Source organism: Athene cunicularia (genome assembly GCF_003259725.1).
Source record: "Athene cunicularia isolate RWA chromosome 1 unlocalized genomic scaffold, athCun1 chr1_part1, whole genome shotgun sequence".
Lineage (NCBI taxonomy): Eukaryota > Metazoa > Chordata > Aves > Strigiformes > Strigidae > Athene > Athene cunicularia.
Genome location: NW_020799091.1, coordinates 89838550 through 89855741, shown reverse-complemented (window position 1 = coordinate 89855741; position 17192 = coordinate 89838550). Strand labels below are relative to the sequence as shown.

Sequence of the window (17192 nt, the reverse complement as noted above, 5' to 3'; positions counted from 1 at the left end):
GTGTAGACATATTTTATGTCAGCTTTAAGCTATTCTGCCTAATCCATTTCCTTATTTCTTTGTGTATTGAAAAGGGATGTATTGAGCCAGACTGTGAGTATAACCATGCTTCTTATACCTTCCTGATCTTCACTATATTCCTTCTGTTTTTATTATTGAATGAGATGCTATTTTTGTTATGGAAGAATCAGACACAGTGTTTGTATCTTCCACAACACAGTTTTATTTCCCTTTCCCTTAATTTATTTGCAGGTACTTTGTTCATTGGGTGAGAAATTATTATAGACACATATGTCAGTACCATATCAAATTAGTGCAAGGAGTTTCTCTGTCATCCAATTCTGAACATAGGACTTATTCAATGTACAGTTCACTCCAGTGAAGAAATGTGTTATACTTCGTATGTTCTCAATGTGTAATGTATTTCCATGTAATATGCTTATTATGTTTTCATGCAGCTTTTGAGCAATTTGTTATTTTTACGGTGATTCTTCTTCTGTAGTCTGTTTTTGCAATCCTGACTTGGCATACTGATTCGAAGATAAAGCATTGAAAGTAATGACATTTTAAATAAAATTTGTAGTTTTTTATTTTTATTTGAGATACTTATTTCTAAGTACGGAATAAATAGAATGTTGTACTTGCATACATCAGAGATCATTTTCCTTTCTGAAAAATGGCCTTTGAGTAAAGGTATTAAAATGAATCTCTAGGGTAACATATTCTGAGAATTTTACAAGTCCATTTATTTAAGGTTGTGATTTTTTCTTAGCCTAGAAAGATTAACTATTTATTTTAAGAGAGACCCAATAGCTATCAAATGCTGTATGTAATAATTGTTTGCTATAAGCTGGTTCATCAAATTTTACTGCTAGGGGAGAATGACTTTTATGTGTGGATAATATTAAACCTGAGTCTAGAGCTGAAACTTGCAGTAATTTTTTGAGATTCATTATAGTATAGTTTTCAGCAACTATGAGCTCTGTGCTTGTTGTAAATTAAACAAAACTCTCCTTCCATAAATGTAACTGCACAGTCTTAACTCTTGTCAACACTGGTAGAAATTACTTGTGAAGAAGGATAGAAAAAGATATAAAATCATATCAAGGAAATATGGTAAGAAGCACAAGTTGCTTTGGGGGGATGGAATAAGCAAAAATTTTTTTGCAATTTGTTTTTTCAAGTATATTTGTTCTTTTCAAATACACTTGAAAAGCAATATTGTAATGAACAGGTTTAAGGTATTTAGGTTAAGATTCATCCCCTTCACTGCTTTGTCAGACGAATCCTTGATTACATTAGATTCTTTGTGAATGATTAATTGCACTGTTAGTGAATATAGATGATTCCTGTAGCCTTGGTGTAAAAGAGGTACAGAGGGACAAGCTTTTCTGTTCCTTAGCTTTCTCATCCCTTCTTTTCAGGGCTACAACCTTGTGGAAATAAACCTTTTACGTGAACTAAATTAACTGAAACAAGAAAAGAATTATTTTTAGTGGAAATTGCTTGAAGAGCTTCTCTTATGAGATTTGATGCTTCTTAGCAAGATCATGAACTACATATTAACATGGGGATTTTACATCCCTAATTCCTCGCTGTGTGGTATAAATTCTCCAAATAGTTGAAGAGCCAAGAGTAAAATTAGCCTTTGTACAGAAAATTGTGGAAAATTATGTTGATATTTATTCTTTGAGTAGAAACATTACAAAAGTTACTTTCAAGTGGGTTTTTCGTATAAGAATTCTTGTGAGGGGAAAAAAAAAAATAAATCCTAAGGAATTTTTTAGAGAAAAGCTATTTTAGGTAATTAATTTCCACTCTAATTTTAAAAAGATAATGATTTTGAGAATGGCAAATGTAAGATGCCAAATTCAGTCTGTTTGGAAATCACCACAGTAAGTAAAAGAAATTTACACCAGGTAGAGATAGTGGCAACATCAGCCCCCTATTTTTAGTCATGAAACACACAAATGTTCTACTATATTGCACTTTTTCTTAAAAAATAGTGCTCTGTTTCTTTTAAAAAAATCATTACTCACAAGTTTTAAATAATTTGTGTACTATTGATTTGTTGCAGTTAATGAATCCCTGGTATACAGAATTGTGGTATTTCAGTGGGATTTTTCTGTTGATTTAAATTGGATCTTGCACTTACTGGATTGAATTTGGATCACTGATCCAAAATTATGATCCTTGATCCTGAATTATCATTGCCAAGCAGTTAAAATTTTAATTTCCCCTTCACTGGACAGAGTTCCTTTCCAGATGGTATTAGAAACAGTTTAAATTTAGAGTTTAAACCATGAATTCTAACTCTGGAATAACAACTACTGGTATATCCAAGGTTGAAGCAACCCAAAGCCATAAGCCAGAATCTTCATTTACTAGACAGTTCTCAGGTTGTTTTTTTTGGTGGTTTTGTTTTTGGTTTTTTTTTTTTTTTTTTTTTTTTTAAATATATGACCTGCTGGTATGTTTTCTAATTAATCTAATAAATGTAAAATGTTTGCCTAAAAGTGTGTATTACACACAATCTAGTATTCTATAACATACAAGTATATAGTCTGGAATTACAATTAATGTTTAAAAAAATTCTAAATTTAAATGTCTAATTTTTATTCTTTGTAAATGTTAATATTGTATTAAGGTACTTTGACTCCTCGATAGGCAGATAAAGGTGATTAGATTCAGTTAGCTCTAAGGATGGTACCTCAATAAGGTAATTGATTTAACATGAGTAAAACAGAATGCTTATCTGCTCTTTAAAAAGAGGAGACTGTTGAGCTAGAAAGAAGGTAGAGAGAACTGGAGAAAAAATTGTGTGCTTAAAATGTTTAGGTAAGAGAAGATCTAGTTTCTGAGGGGTGTTCTGATAAGGGGCAAAGGAAGAGTTACTTTTGCAAATCAGTTTCTGTAAGAGGCAGCAGCCTAAAGACATATCCACAAGGTCTATGAATATAAGTTCTAGAGTAAGCACAATCTATCTGAACTGAATTTGGTTTGCAGATATTTAGATCTATTTCTATGGAGTAGTTTTTTGGGGGAAAATTAGAAAGGCTGAATGGAAAACAGCTGAGAGCATCAGAGGAATGTAAGGCCTTGCCGCTTCATGAGGTACCATTCTTTGCCTATCCCATAGGGTATTGAAATGATAAAAGGAACTGGGACTGAAGTCCCCCAGAATTGTTATTGAGCAGGAGTGATTTTGACTGACAAAAAAATACATATATTTTAAATATTAAATTTTGCTTATATGAGTATTGCAGAGATGCTATACTGGTTAATTGAAGAGAACATGTTCTGGCTCCACTGTAATTATGACTACTAACTTAAGTGGAGAAGGTGGTATTTGACGTTATTGCTAGGTAGATGTTCTAAAATGTGGTTTTAGTTTTGTTTTGTTTTTTTCTTTCTTGAAAACATTACCTTTTCCATTATTTATTAATAAAAAGGGGAATGAAGCTATTAGTAATAGAAATGTCCAGCTTTAGAATATTGCTTTCATTTTTATTTTTTCTTTTAGTTCTGAAAGTAAAATATTAAATTTTAAAAATAGTACACTGCTTGAAGATCCAAATGAAGACAACAACTTAAATTACTGTAAGTACCTCTGTATAATAACTCGTGTCATTACAGTAGAAAATAGATTATCTGCATAAGCAAGATTTTTGTATATAAAGTATGTTCAGTAATTATTTTTATGGGCATGCTCGGTAGCTACTATTTATAGGAGAGTTTGTCTTCTGATATATTTAATTTAGTGAAATGATTTGCACTATAGTTCTAATGATTTGACCATAAAAAAAAAAAAAAAAATTAGTTTTCTTTTTTTAAGGACTCATGGACGGGCTTCATGGGAGTCTGATGTGAAGCCTCTGCAGTTTACCTAATTTATTTTTGAAAATACTCAGCAGGGATTGTGCATTTCTTGCTCTTATTTCCTATGAAATTGTACTGATCCGATATCAGGGAGGGTTCTTAAAAAATCCCAAGAGCGAGATTAAGACACAAACAAGGTCAGATGCTGCATAACCTTATAAACTTTATTTTCTATAACAACTAATAAGAGCGATAGGACAGAGAGGAAAAGAAAGGAAAAGGTTGGAATCCCTAAGCAAGAACACGGTAGAGGCGCAACTAATTACCACCACCACGACCAGGGATCCGGCAATGTTCTGTCGGTCCGATGATGTTCCACGTTCCCCTCTTCGAGTTGGTTCCCCTCTTCAAAGGAGTACATAGTCTGTCTTTTTTATAGTCCCCGTCCCCACAGTTTGTCCGCCCATTTCCATGGGGCTCGTTGTTGTAGGTGCCACCCCGTGGTCCTCCATGTGCGCATGCCTGGGTGTCCATGGTGGTCGTGCTGGCGAGGGGCCAATCTGTCTCGCCGTGGTTTCCCCTCCACCGGGCTCACGTGTAGGCGCAGCTCGATGGATGACTGCTGCGACTTCTGATGTTCTCGTCTAGGGCGGATGTGGTTTTCATCAAGGACTGTGTGTTTCCTTCAAGATGTGCTCCTTTATGCTGAGTCAGGAAGTGGTCGTCATGGAGACAGCGATGTTGAGACATATTAAAAGTCCAAAAAGTTCCTTACAGAAATGTCAGTCAACAGTTCTGTTAAAATGTATTAATCTACACTTAGAGCCTTTCTGAGACTGTTGCAAGTCTACTTGAGCAAAATTTGTAGGATGGCCTTATGAAATTAATTTTGTCCTCTTGGAAAATATTGTTGTGTTTCCATGAGGTCATATGGAAAGCAGATTTATAATCTGAATAATCTAGTCTTTCTAGATGTATTATCTCATACTATATTCTGAGATGTAGTTAACAGCCAACTAATATACAGTTCATTAAAAAAAAAAAAAAGTATGTACCTTAAGTAATGAAGTTGGGTACAACTGTTGTACCAATCTGTGAACAGTTTACAAAGGTTTTTATGGCTTCAGTCAGATTGGAGCTACAGAGACATTTTTTATGGTATTTCAGGTTTTACAAAAAAAATATTATGTTTTCATTTCTTGTAAAAGTGCATTTCTGCTTTGAGAATAATTCCACTTCATTCTCTCAATAATATGGTGAATAGAACCTAAAGTAGGGTCTTCCATACTTGAAGAACTTCTAATCTTGAGAGAACATGTACTATTAAGGGTCAAGAATCCTAAGTAGAGAGCAAGAGGAATAAGGAGTAATTTTTTTTCTTTTGAGGCAGCCATAATAAAAGGAAGAAAACAAAAAGAAAATCCATAGTATTTATTAAATATTACTACTTTGATGATTGTTTTAATTTCACAGAATCCAGAAAGAAAGTGAGGAGGGAGGGCTCTCACAAGACTAATTCGATTTGCTCTAGTTTGACTTTGAATGAAGAACACTTGAAGAGGAGACAAGTTTGGGAGTTAGTGCTTTATTTATTCAAAAATTAGTTGCTGTTAGGACTGCCTTACCCTGTTTGATGAGGGAGTGAAAATGGAACTTCAGTCCTGTTGGTGTGGTTTTTTTTGTTTGTTTGGTTTTTGTTTTTTTTTTTTGGTAAATGAATATAGAAATTGGTTATATAAATTTTTTAAGGTAATGTTTTTGCACGCATATGCAATTATAAAGATGTGATCTATGTGCTAACTCTTGGAAATTAAATTCTTTATGTAGGCTTTAGAAACATTAAATTAATATAAAATTTAACTGTTTAAAATATGAATATTGGGAAAATAGCTTTTTTATTGTTTGGAAAACAAATTGGGCTATGGAGAGAAGAGGCTATGCCTTTCTTCAGCTTGGTTCTTGGTGGTTTTGAGGGGTTAATCAGTTCTATTTAATTGACCAGTTTGGCATAGGTTTATTATGTGATCTTCAGTAATTTCTGTTGCCTTTATTTTCACTTCTGTTCTTAAGTTTGCTGAACTTCCTAGAAAGCTAACAAGCCAAACCTGAATGAAAGTCTGGTTCTAAAGTAACCTGCATTATTAAAATATGCTTAACAGATGAAAAACATGTAGTGAGAAAGTAGTGAGACTCTGCTAGGTTCAACCCTAAGATTCTTGGTGTCTTCTGAAGAAAGCACTTTCTTGGCATGATGTTTTTGTGAAAGCAACAAAAGAAAGCAAGCTTGCCAGTATTTGGTTTTGTCCATCTGGAGAATTTCAGACTGTATCATAATGTAGTTACCACTACTGAGACCAAGATTTTTTATTTAAATAGTGGTAAACTGTACTATTCTTTCTGGCAGCAGTATTTTGATTATAGGCTGTACATCCTTAAAGAGTTTTTGATGGTGAAAACTGCCTGTTTTCCTTGGTTTTGTTTCAGTGCACAGAATAAGCACACAAGTAGTTAGCAAAATGTATTTAAATAATACAGCATGCAGTATTGCAGCACACTTACACAAGTGTAACCGTAGATACTGATCACTGATTACAAGTGTGTCTTAAATATTGATTGCTACAGGAGGCTGTCTACAGTATCCTTATATTTAAACTCAGGCAGCTACATTACTTTACAACTAGTGTTGTTGTAATATCTAAACAATCATTTAAACTTATTTTAACAGCTGACCAATCCAGCCTCCTGCATGAGTTCTTCAGTCCAATGGAAAAACTTTCCTTGGAAGCAAGAAGTTCTGCAGGCTTAGATATCCACTTCCTTCCCTTTAATCTGGAAAAACGTTACTGCACTGTCATTCTGGTTAATGAACTGGTAAGAATGGAGATTATGTTCTGTGAGTGGTTTTCATGTGATAGCCTAGTCAGTTAAGAATCAAGATATATTTGCCAATTATGTGTGAATGGAGTAAATGAATATAGAAATTGGTTATGTACATTTTTTAGAGGTAAAGTTTTGCCTGTATATACAATTATGTGATCTATGTGCTAACTTTTGGAAATGAAAATATTTTCTTTGGTTAAAATACAATATTCCTATTATTCGTGAAGGAAAATGCTGCTTAACAAGTTGATCAGAGATTTACATAAGATTACAGGTTTCAGCTAAGAAATTTAAACTGACGTTTACTGCCTTTTTATCTTCACGTAATTAGAATTATATGAAATGGTGCAAGTTACTTTTTACTGTAAAATCATTACAAATAAAAGTAATACTGCAAGTAATGTTACTTAGGTGGCTTTTCTGTGCAACTCCGCTTCAAAAGAAATATAAAATTTAAATAATTTGTCTTGATATGGGAGCAAGAATACTACTTTTGGATGAGACATAAGCAGGGAAGGGATAAAGTGTTTACTGTACTGTCATAGTCCTTGTATTTATCACTGTATCTAGGATATACTGTCATCGTAGAATAATATTATTTTCCTTTCTCTGTCTCTTTTTAAATTTTTCTGCCAATCCAAATTCCATTCAGTCCTTTTCACCAATGCAGTTAAAGCTTTTGAACAGACTGTAGATGAAAATGGACTCCGTTACCTTGCAGTTTCTCTTGACTCAGGTAGCCTGGGTTTTACCTTATATACTTAATCCAAATTGATGTAATCAAATTACCAAGACCTGGTTTTAACCAACTTTCAGAATTTAAAATTTGCACTCCAGCTTCTTTGAAGTTCCTGTAATCCTTCACTTCAGTGGTCACAATCTTTTTATTTCTCTGTCTTTAGCCTATCTTTTCACCTCTTTAACCTAGTGTCAGTGATTTTCTCTTGTTTTTCTAATCTTCTTTTATGTGTGGTTGATCTCAGGGTTCGCATTCTGCTTCTTACTCTCAATAATACTACCTCTGTGCTTCATTGCTTGTATCTGCCATTTTATCTGCCATGTTTTCATAGTTTGTAACAATACATCCAAAACTAAATGACATTCTTTTTCTCCTGAATGGTCTTGGCTTCCAAATTTTTCATTACTGTAGAACAAGACACTTTGGCTAGTTTTTAGTGTTTGTATGTTTGGTGTTTGTTTTTATTGTTTGACCAGGTCTTTGGCTATGCTACCTGACCAACTTAATTGTTTCCTTGCTTTTAAGGGAAAATAAGACTAATGAATGCAATGATGCCCAAGACTGTCTATCTGACCCTGAAACCACTGGCCATTTTTTAAAAAAGCAAGCAATATGTCTGGAAATCTTAAAGAGTATGGAGTTCACTTAAGTTTCTTGAAAATTAGCAGAGAGATAGAAGGCGGATAGCCTGTCAAAGCCCACAGTGAGACAGTAAGAGCATGCCTTACTGACACCAGGGAATCACCCACAAAGAGTCTGTATAAATGTCCCCATGTCAGAGAGTAGTGATCTTTGTGGATGGTTCAATGAAGATTCAATCCAGTGCTCAGCATCATTCAAAAAGAGAAATTATTAGGAAAGAGACATCAAAATGTGAAACCTCAGTATACCATTCTAAAGAGCTATGGTGTACACATCTTGAATACTGTGTGCACTTCTAGTTATCGCAACAAACAATATAATAGGGATAGGGGATAAAAAGAGAGAAAGAAGCAAGGATGATCAGAAGGATGTAACAGTTTCTTTATAGAGACAGATATTTAAAAAAACCCCAAAACCTGTAATTGAAAAGAAGTTGTTAACGGACATGACAGGTGCATAAAATTACAAATAGTTTGCAGAAAGTTAATAGAGCAACTGTGACAGGATATAAAAACTGAACCAAATCAAGTACTTTTTCATACACAATGTTTGACTTGTGTAACTCAGCTATCATAGGATGCTTTGGATGCTAAAACTCTTAACTAGTTCAAAAGAAATTAGGCAAACTCGTTAAGGTTAGGTCTATCAGTTTTATTCATTGAAATATCCAGATGGAGTCTCTCTACAAGGAAGATCCTAACCTACTGGGTTTTGGGAGCAAATCTGAGAAGAATCTTCTTTTATTTGCTATGATTTTATACTCTTTCCTTAAACTTCTGCTATTGGCATTCTTCCTGTTTGTTTCTTTATTTGAAGCAGAAGTATATACCCTGGCTGAGAAGAGGAGGCTCATGCTTCATTAGGTACAGAGCCAGAGAACTAAATAATTTTATGAAGAGAAGGGAAATGAAAACATGTTAATGGGATGAAAGCAAATTAAGAGAATTGGTCAGAACTATGGGACAGTTGAACATTTCTGACAGCCCTAGTGTTGCCTCCAGTGGTGATGTAGAAACCTAAATTTAGACACCTAGCTACTAGTCATTGGCAGAAGCACCTAAATTTAGTCACCTAGCTTCTAGTCACTGTTCTTAACAAAGAACTAACTAGTTGACCTTATCATAGTAAGAAGCATTAATGCCTCAGAGAAGCCATTGTTACGACCTGTGTGGTAACTTTCTGGAACATATATGGTCCTTTCAGCTTAGTTGAATAGGTGGGGTGCATTTTAAAGGCTGCTGAATGTGCAAGATTTTTGATATGTAGCACCTCAGGTTAGAAAAATTAAGTCCCATCCATGTAACTGTATCATTTGTAAGAAAATGTGGTAAATCTCCTAGGGAAAGATGAAACTGCAACATAGCTAATAGCGTGATTTTAGAGCTGTACAGTATTTGCACAGGAAGAAATTGGCTTGCTTAAATCTTGTATATATGACTGCAGTATTTCAATCATACCATTATCTAATTGACAACAAGCGTAGCTACCATGCTGTATGATGACCAAATAACCTCATACAATGATGAGATATGTATCTATTAAACGTGGATTTGTGCTGTAAATAATCTAATAAATAATTTAATAAATAATTTAATTTAGCATTTCTACCTTTTTTGTCAAATGCACAAAAGTAGTGATCAGAGTAAAACTGCTTCTTCATTGCAATAAATGAACAAAGTGTTGAGATTCAAATCACTAGTTAGACTTGAATCTGACTGGGAATTCTGTCTATGATTGCATCAACTATATATCTGTAATCAAATCAAGAAGATACACTGGTTCAAGTTTGTAGGCCTACTCAAGTATGTTGATTAAATTATTTTGAAACTATCTGTATGCTAACTTTTCTAAGGTTTGAAATGACACCACAAGTAGTTTATAACATTTATCAAGGTTTTGTTTCAATATTTCTTCTTTTTTTTTTTTAAGAAAAATCTTCAAATTTTTAGCATAGATCTTTTCAGAGGAGAAATTATATAAAGATTAATGTAGCTTGGTTGCTTTTTCTCTATGTCTTTGTTTCTGGGAACTAATTTAAATGTGAACAACCTGTAATTGCTATGATAATAATTTATTAACTCATAGTTTAAGAGTGGCAGTCTAGACCTTCACAGCTAAATGTCTAATATAAAATTAAATGGTTTATTAAGAGAACACTTTATTATCTGTTGTTCTTAATTACTGACTTGCATGGAGAACTGCAAATTCCTAGTAGCTATACATTCTTCTGAAATATCAATTAGCAATAGGATTAGGTAAATAGCTAAATGTAGTTCAACAGCTATTTTATTAACTATTTTTATTAATAGTAAACCCTACCTTGTTTCAGCTGATGGAAAATGGAAACATAAAGTATTAAAACCATGGGGATACTAGCTAAACTCTCAAAATACAGTAAAATACCCATTCTATTCAAAAGCATCAGGAAAAAAGCAGCAAGAAAACAGGATTTGCATTCTATGGAGATCAAAAAGAAAGAATTCTTCAAAGCAAAGAGGGAAATGGGGAAGTTTGTTCCTACCTGTAAGCATATTAATGTCAACAATGACAAGAAAAGTAATTGATAGTAGAATGGCAGCCTAGCAACCAGTACCTTCATGAAATTAGTTGTATATGCTGTGAGATTGTTAACAGTCCTTATGGAGCCAAATCACTCTGTCAAACAGGAATAAGTCCTGTTTGAATTGGTTCCCAGGAGTGGCTATTTGTTTGTGTGAGTGAAGCCAATTTTGTTTTAATACTTCTCAAGGAAGGTTTGTCTGAACTCTTGAATCAAGTTAGGGGAGAAAATACCATCAAAGTTGAATAGCTTTCCTTCTGCTGGGTCAGAAACATAATTGAAATGTTTTCAGGCTTAACATCAATATTTGACAAAACTATGAATAAAGGCAAAGTGAAGATCAGGCTTGTCTTATGTTATTGACCAGTATTAAAGGGAAAATATTGCATTAGTTGTCAGATGGACTAAATTATCAAAATAAATTATTTTCTTCATATCTGGAATGAAGAATAAAAGACAGAATATGCATTTTTCGGGCAGAATTTTGCAGAATATAATTTATGGAAACAGAGATGACCTTCTGTGCAGATTATATCAGCTGTTGCAGCAGCATTTGATCCTTTACCTTGCAGTCAGTGGAAGCTGCACTTGTCCCCCAAAAGTTTGTGTAAACAAAAAGAAGTTATCAAAGCAATAGTAATATATCTATTAAACCTCCTGCCTAGTTCAGATAGATATATAGGTATCTAATTTAGGTATGTTTTAGTTTTGTGATGTTCTGATTGTGTCCTTTATAATTTGGAGTACTTGTTAAAAACGACATTTCTATCTTTCATTTGCACCTTATTTTTGTTGTTTCATCTATGATTCAAAGTGTTATTTCTTTGCCAATTAATTTATTATTTCCTCTATGACAAATTACTGTCTTCCTTTGTTCTAGGTACTGTTTATATTTACTTTCAAGCTTCTGTAGGTTTTCCTTTGTTTTTGATGAAATAATTAAGATTAGTTAACTTTATTTCTTCTTAATGGAGAATTTGTACATGATGCTCTTTTTTGACTTCTGCTGTGTTTTGCTTTCTAGAAAAATGTTAATGGCTCAAAATTACTGTAATTTTTTTTTTTTTTAAAGTTCTTAGCAGTGAAGAGCAAAGAAGTAAGCTCGTGGATATGTTTATATGTAGTTATAGCACATAATTAGAATTCGGTTTATGGCTGAATTTATGGGTGTCCTCATTCAGTTAAATTATATGAGGAGTTGGAAAGGATTCAACTCTAAAATTTCTTGATTTTTTGGATTTAATAGTCTCAATTAAATGTAATTTAAGGGTTTGAAACGATCATTCTATTTTATTTAAACTTAGTTTTAAACTAATGCATGTCCCAAATATGTAAATTATTTCACAAGTCAGATCTTAAGTACTACTGGAATATCTTTGAGTTTAGTGTTAATATTTTACCCTTTGTTCTGCATGAGTTTCTCTGAATTGTGTGGATGTGTATGTTCTTGTGTTTCAGATTGGAGAATTCATATACCTGATAGAGGGGACAGGTGATATACCTTTGCCTTCAGGATTGCTTCCAATGGATAGTCCCAATGTTTTGCATGTTAGCAGTACATTAGAAGGTGAAGTGAACAGAATGGAGAAGAGTAAAATTGAGCAAATTATTATCTTTTCCAAATATTCTTTAGTTCCCATGCATTTTTGTTAAAGTTAATTAAATACATCTGGTAAAAGCAGTGGTTTATAGTGAAGTGTAAGAAAGATATTACAACGTAACTATTAGAAATTTATTTTAATGTTGTCCAGTTCATTATCTTCAGTGCAGCAGCAGGCTGTTAGTTGTCTTCTTCAACTTTCTTGTATTGTTTTCAACACAGTCTACATAAATATTTTTTTCATAATTTCTCTTCTTTTCTCCTTCAGAATATAGATTGGAGCCAGATGAACCAGGACAAGTCATATTTAGCTATAATTTTTCTAGTTTTAAAACACATGAGTTTTGTATGTGGTGTGATTTGACAGGAAATCCAATACTTTTGCCATCAGTCAGTGAGAAACTGCTGTCAGTCCTAGTTCAGAAACAGTGTAGCTGTTACTTGAAATAATTGCTGATGGCTTCTTTTAGAGCGGATGCAACATCATCTAGAGGGGTAAAAGAGTGGCTGTGTTGTGTAGATAGCAGAAAGACTTTTTAGAACTTTCATTACTGTCATAGTAGTAACACTAATCTGAAGCAAATTTTGGTTTGAATTTCAATATGTGTTAATTTTTATTTCCCCATTATTAAAAATAAAATATTACTGGAGTAAATAGCATGTATTAGAGTAATAGCATCTAACTAAACACTAAAATAGTTTTGTATTCTGGCTTTTATTTGGAGATTAGAGATTTTAAATACTCTCTGCAGTTGGCCTACCAGCTGACAAATCTAGGGGGTGTGTTTGTTGTTTTTATTTAACAGGTCCAAGTGCAGTAGAGCCAGTTTTATATTTGAAATGTGGCCTTGCTCAGATTCTTGAAGAAAATCTGAGGATTCCCTTGATTAATGAGTCAAGAGAGAAAGCTCTGGCCATTGCTGCACAACAGCAGATGTCAACTATTGAATATGAAAGAAGACAGATCACAGGGACTCTGCAGAGCAGTAGTGTTCGAGTTGCAACTGCATTGTTAGGGCTGTCCAGAGTAGAGGTGAGAAACATACTAATCTGTTACTGCAGTTGTTGATTTATTCTTGATTTGTAGGATTGAATTTTTTAAGTTTCAAGGAATAGTGTGAAGTTATGTTTTTTTTCTCACATTCTGTAATCTGCCAGTTACTATTCCCAATTCCCCTCAGACACTGCAGTATTTTACATGTTGATTCTGAAGCTGCTTCCTCACTCCGTGCTATTAAGAAGTGCTTCCTTTAGGAAATCTTTGCTGCAGTTAAAAAGAGCATTAATATTTTACTTCAGTTAGCTTCTGAGAAATACCCGTTGATTAAAAAAATCTTTCATACTCTATGTAATAGATATATGTATTAGCATCCTTGCTTATGCACATTTTTGTAAGAAATGAAAATTCTCAAACAGGATTTTTTTCTTTTAAAAAAAGAATAGACTTTGAGAATAAATCAAAGAGCAGAAAAAACTTTTTCTTGTCTTGCAATCAATATAAAATAGTATTGGAAAACCACAAATCTTCCTTATATGCTACAGCTCCCTATGTATACATCATTCTAAACTAGACATATTTTCCCAAGATTTCAACATCTAGAAACAAAAGTCCTCCAAAGGTAGGCTGTTAAACATTCAATCACTACTTGTGAATAAATTTTTTTTTTTTTTTTTTTTTTTTTTTTTTTTTCATGTAGACTTCAAATGTAACCTTCTATGGATGATGTCTGAGCTCTGGCTTTTAATTTGCCTTGTGAACTTGAAGTTACTTGGCCCCAGATTGCTGGGTAGCTGTGTTATTTGAGTTTTCCAGTTAGACTGTTCCCTGTCTATGTTTCCCAGTGCTACATGATTCCCAGTACTAAGAGGAAAAGAATTTTCTCTGGTGTCTTGATGTTGCTGAATATATCCCTTTTGTTTAAGACAAATTAAAAAGTAATATAAATAGATTTAATCTGTACATGTTTGTGTGGGACAAGAATTGTAACCGTGTAATCTAGACTCAAATAGTTTCCTTTTGGATTATAGCTAATCCACTGCTGAGGTAACATTTGATAAAATTTTCATAATTGAAGTCCTTAATATCACAGTCACTTAGCAAATACTTGACGAAAGACTTGACTGCTCTGAAGCTGTGGATGTAATCAAGACAGAACATAATAGGAACACTCTTTGTAACACTAGGTATGCTAAGATCTAATGGGAGTTCTAAAATTACATGTATTGTAGAAGAGTGGAGCACAATTAGATTAGTTATAAAACCGTAATGATGGCTACTAACACTGAATAAATTATCATGTGAGAAGTGAAACTAATATGCAGAAAAAAGTATTTTGCTCCAAGTACAGGAAGTTTTATAGTTGCTTAAGAGAAATAAAATTGAGAAGTTCTGTTATATACTGATGTAGAAAAAGATTTTACACATTCAAAATATCTCAAACCACTATGCAGATCGAACTCTGAAAAGTGCTCCTAATAACTTTTTGTTAGAAATTCTTACTCACTATCTGTATAAAAATGACAATACAGAAATTCTGGTGGTATTAACTGAAGAAACATTTTTTGAGGGGGGGCTGATGTTCTGCAATTAAATTTAGAGCTGAAGTATGGGTTTAGGTTCATCATCTAAACTGCCCCCTTACCACCACAAAAAATTCCCATCCACAGCTCCTGTGGTTTGATGAATTATTTAGGCTCATTAAACTGTTTGGGACATATGTTGTACCTTAGAGATAAATCTAAAATATCTGGAAAACTGTTACTCTTTTTTTGATTTCTATTCCACCTTTCCACTCAAATCTTGCAGGTGTAATTGTGTTATATAATGGATGGACAGAATGAAAAATGCCCTTACATTATTACTGATTGGTCCATTTTTGGCCTGCCAAATTGAAGAATACATAACTAAATAATTGCATGCTTTACATTCTTATTAAACTGTACATTTTACTCAAGTTTACTTAAATCACATAGAAGATAGTAATAAAGGTATTGGAGACAAAATGGATATGTGTATTCAGTAACTTGTGCTCTATATTTTTACTCAACCCATCTGTACGCATAATTGAAAGTCCTACCTACTTTTGTACTGTGTTTTTGCTGCTTCTTTTCCTTGCTCTAAGAAACAAACATCTATTGTGATTGACTATAATGATTAGAATTACTGAAAAAAATAATGAGTTTTGATCTCTTTCCCATAATGTTGTTGTGCTGACCACAACCTATTTATCTTGTTCAGTTTTTGTGCTAAATGGTGTTACTACTGGGCTAGTATTAGATAACATACAATCAGACTACAGAATTGATGGTCAACAAGTCTGAGGAGCTTGGAAATGGATATTCAGTGGAAAGGAGCAAGAGTATTAGCTGAATCCTTTAATTCTATCTTTTACTTTATAAATTAGGTTAAAATCAGCTCATTAAACTATTCTGCTAGAAATAGAATTTTAATACATTGTTTTACAATCTTAGGTACTAAATGATTTACTAGCAACAAGGTTAAGTAGTTAACCTGCCATCTCCTTCCCTGTCCCCAAAAATAACCTCTACTGCCAACACAATTCAAGCCATTTGTTAATGGATTTTTTTTTTTTTCTTAAATTCTGGTATAATTAAAAAAATAAACAAATTTGAAACCAAATAGCATCAAAATTTAATAAAACAGTTAGAGATGTGAAGTAATGAAGAGATAGGAAGGAAGGATGCTAAAGCAATAGGAATCTAAAGATGGAGATCTCATTATTCAAAGGAAAATGAAGCTGGTGCAGGCTCTGGAGCACAGGTCGTATGGGGAGCGGCTGAGGGAACTGGGGGTGTTTAGTCTGGAGAAGAGGAGGCTGAGGGGAGACCTCATCGCCCTCTACAGCTACCTGAAAGGAGGGGGCAGAGAGCTGGGGATGAGTCTCTTTAACCAACTAATAAGCAACAGGACAAGAGGGAATGTCCTCAAATTGCACCAGGGAAGGTTTAGACTAGATATTAGGAAGCATTTCTTTCCAGAAGGGGTTGTTGGGCGTTGGAATGGGCTGCCCAGGGAGGTGGTGGAGTCCCCATCCCTGGAGGTGTTTAAGAGTCGGGTTGACATAGCGCTGAGGGATATGGTGTAGTTGGGAACTGTCAGTGTTAGGGTAATGGTTGGACTAGATGATCTTCAAGGTCTTTTCCAACCTAGATGATTGTGTGATTCTGTGATTCTGTAATATATATATATATCATAAAACCCCAGAAACTAATTAACAACCTGTTTGCATGGCCATTTCTGACTGTGAATTTTTAATTGTTTTTAATGAAAAATGTTAGGAAAGTTTTGAATTTTATTTAAGTATACAGTTATGTTAATTTCTTACCTCCTGAGTATTTCAATAATTCAATTAATCCTGAAGCCTTTTTAGGTAGTAGTAAAGAGAATATAGGATAGAACTCTCTGCTACTGTTAAGGTTGGGACTGGCATTATTTTAAACCACTACACTTTGGGAATGAACCAGTTTTCCTAGCACAAACTGAACATTTCTGTATTTATCTCCTCCTCAGGTTTGCTTCAAGATAATTGCCAATAGTCATTAATTGAAAGACTTGTCTATTAAAAAGATGTGACTGGCTTCAGATTTTAAATCTGTTCAACTTAAAATTAATCTCGATCATTGCAGTTATACTGTGTTATTGGATTGAAAATGGCAATTTTGAGCAAGTAGTGTTTTAAATAATGGGCTTATTTCTGTAATGCTATTTTAAAGGAGTCAAATTTAGTTCATTAAGGTTTAGATGCCTGTTTTGAGTTTGCCTTTATGTACTGTGCTAATCCTTTACTAATGTTTCATGGTGTTGATTAGCAATGCTTTTTATCAAGAGGAGGAGCTTCTTTGTCTCTAAAAGTAATTCTAAATGCTTTGATTTCTAAAATATAGTTTCAACATTAAAGTATGAAAGTGAGCTCAGCTAATTATATAGTTGT

At 33.6% G+C, this 17192-nt stretch overlaps 1 protein-coding gene across 1 annotated transcript in view; it reads left to right on the top strand.

Moving 5' to 3' along the window:
• CFAP47 (cilia and flagella associated protein 47) overlaps positions 1 to 17192 on the top strand; it is a 338064-nt gene that overhangs the window by 132810 nt on the left and 188062 nt on the right. Inside the window, exons 41-44 of the mRNA XM_026846341.1 lie at positions 3557 to 3600; positions 6545 to 6690; positions 12099 to 12207; positions 13047 to 13273. Coding sequence (XP_026702142.1) covers positions 3557 to 3600; positions 6545 to 6690; positions 12099 to 12207; positions 13047 to 13273 — 526 coding nt within the window. The remainder of the gene's footprint in view (positions 1 to 3556; positions 3601 to 6544; positions 6691 to 12098; positions 12208 to 13046; positions 13274 to 17192) is intronic.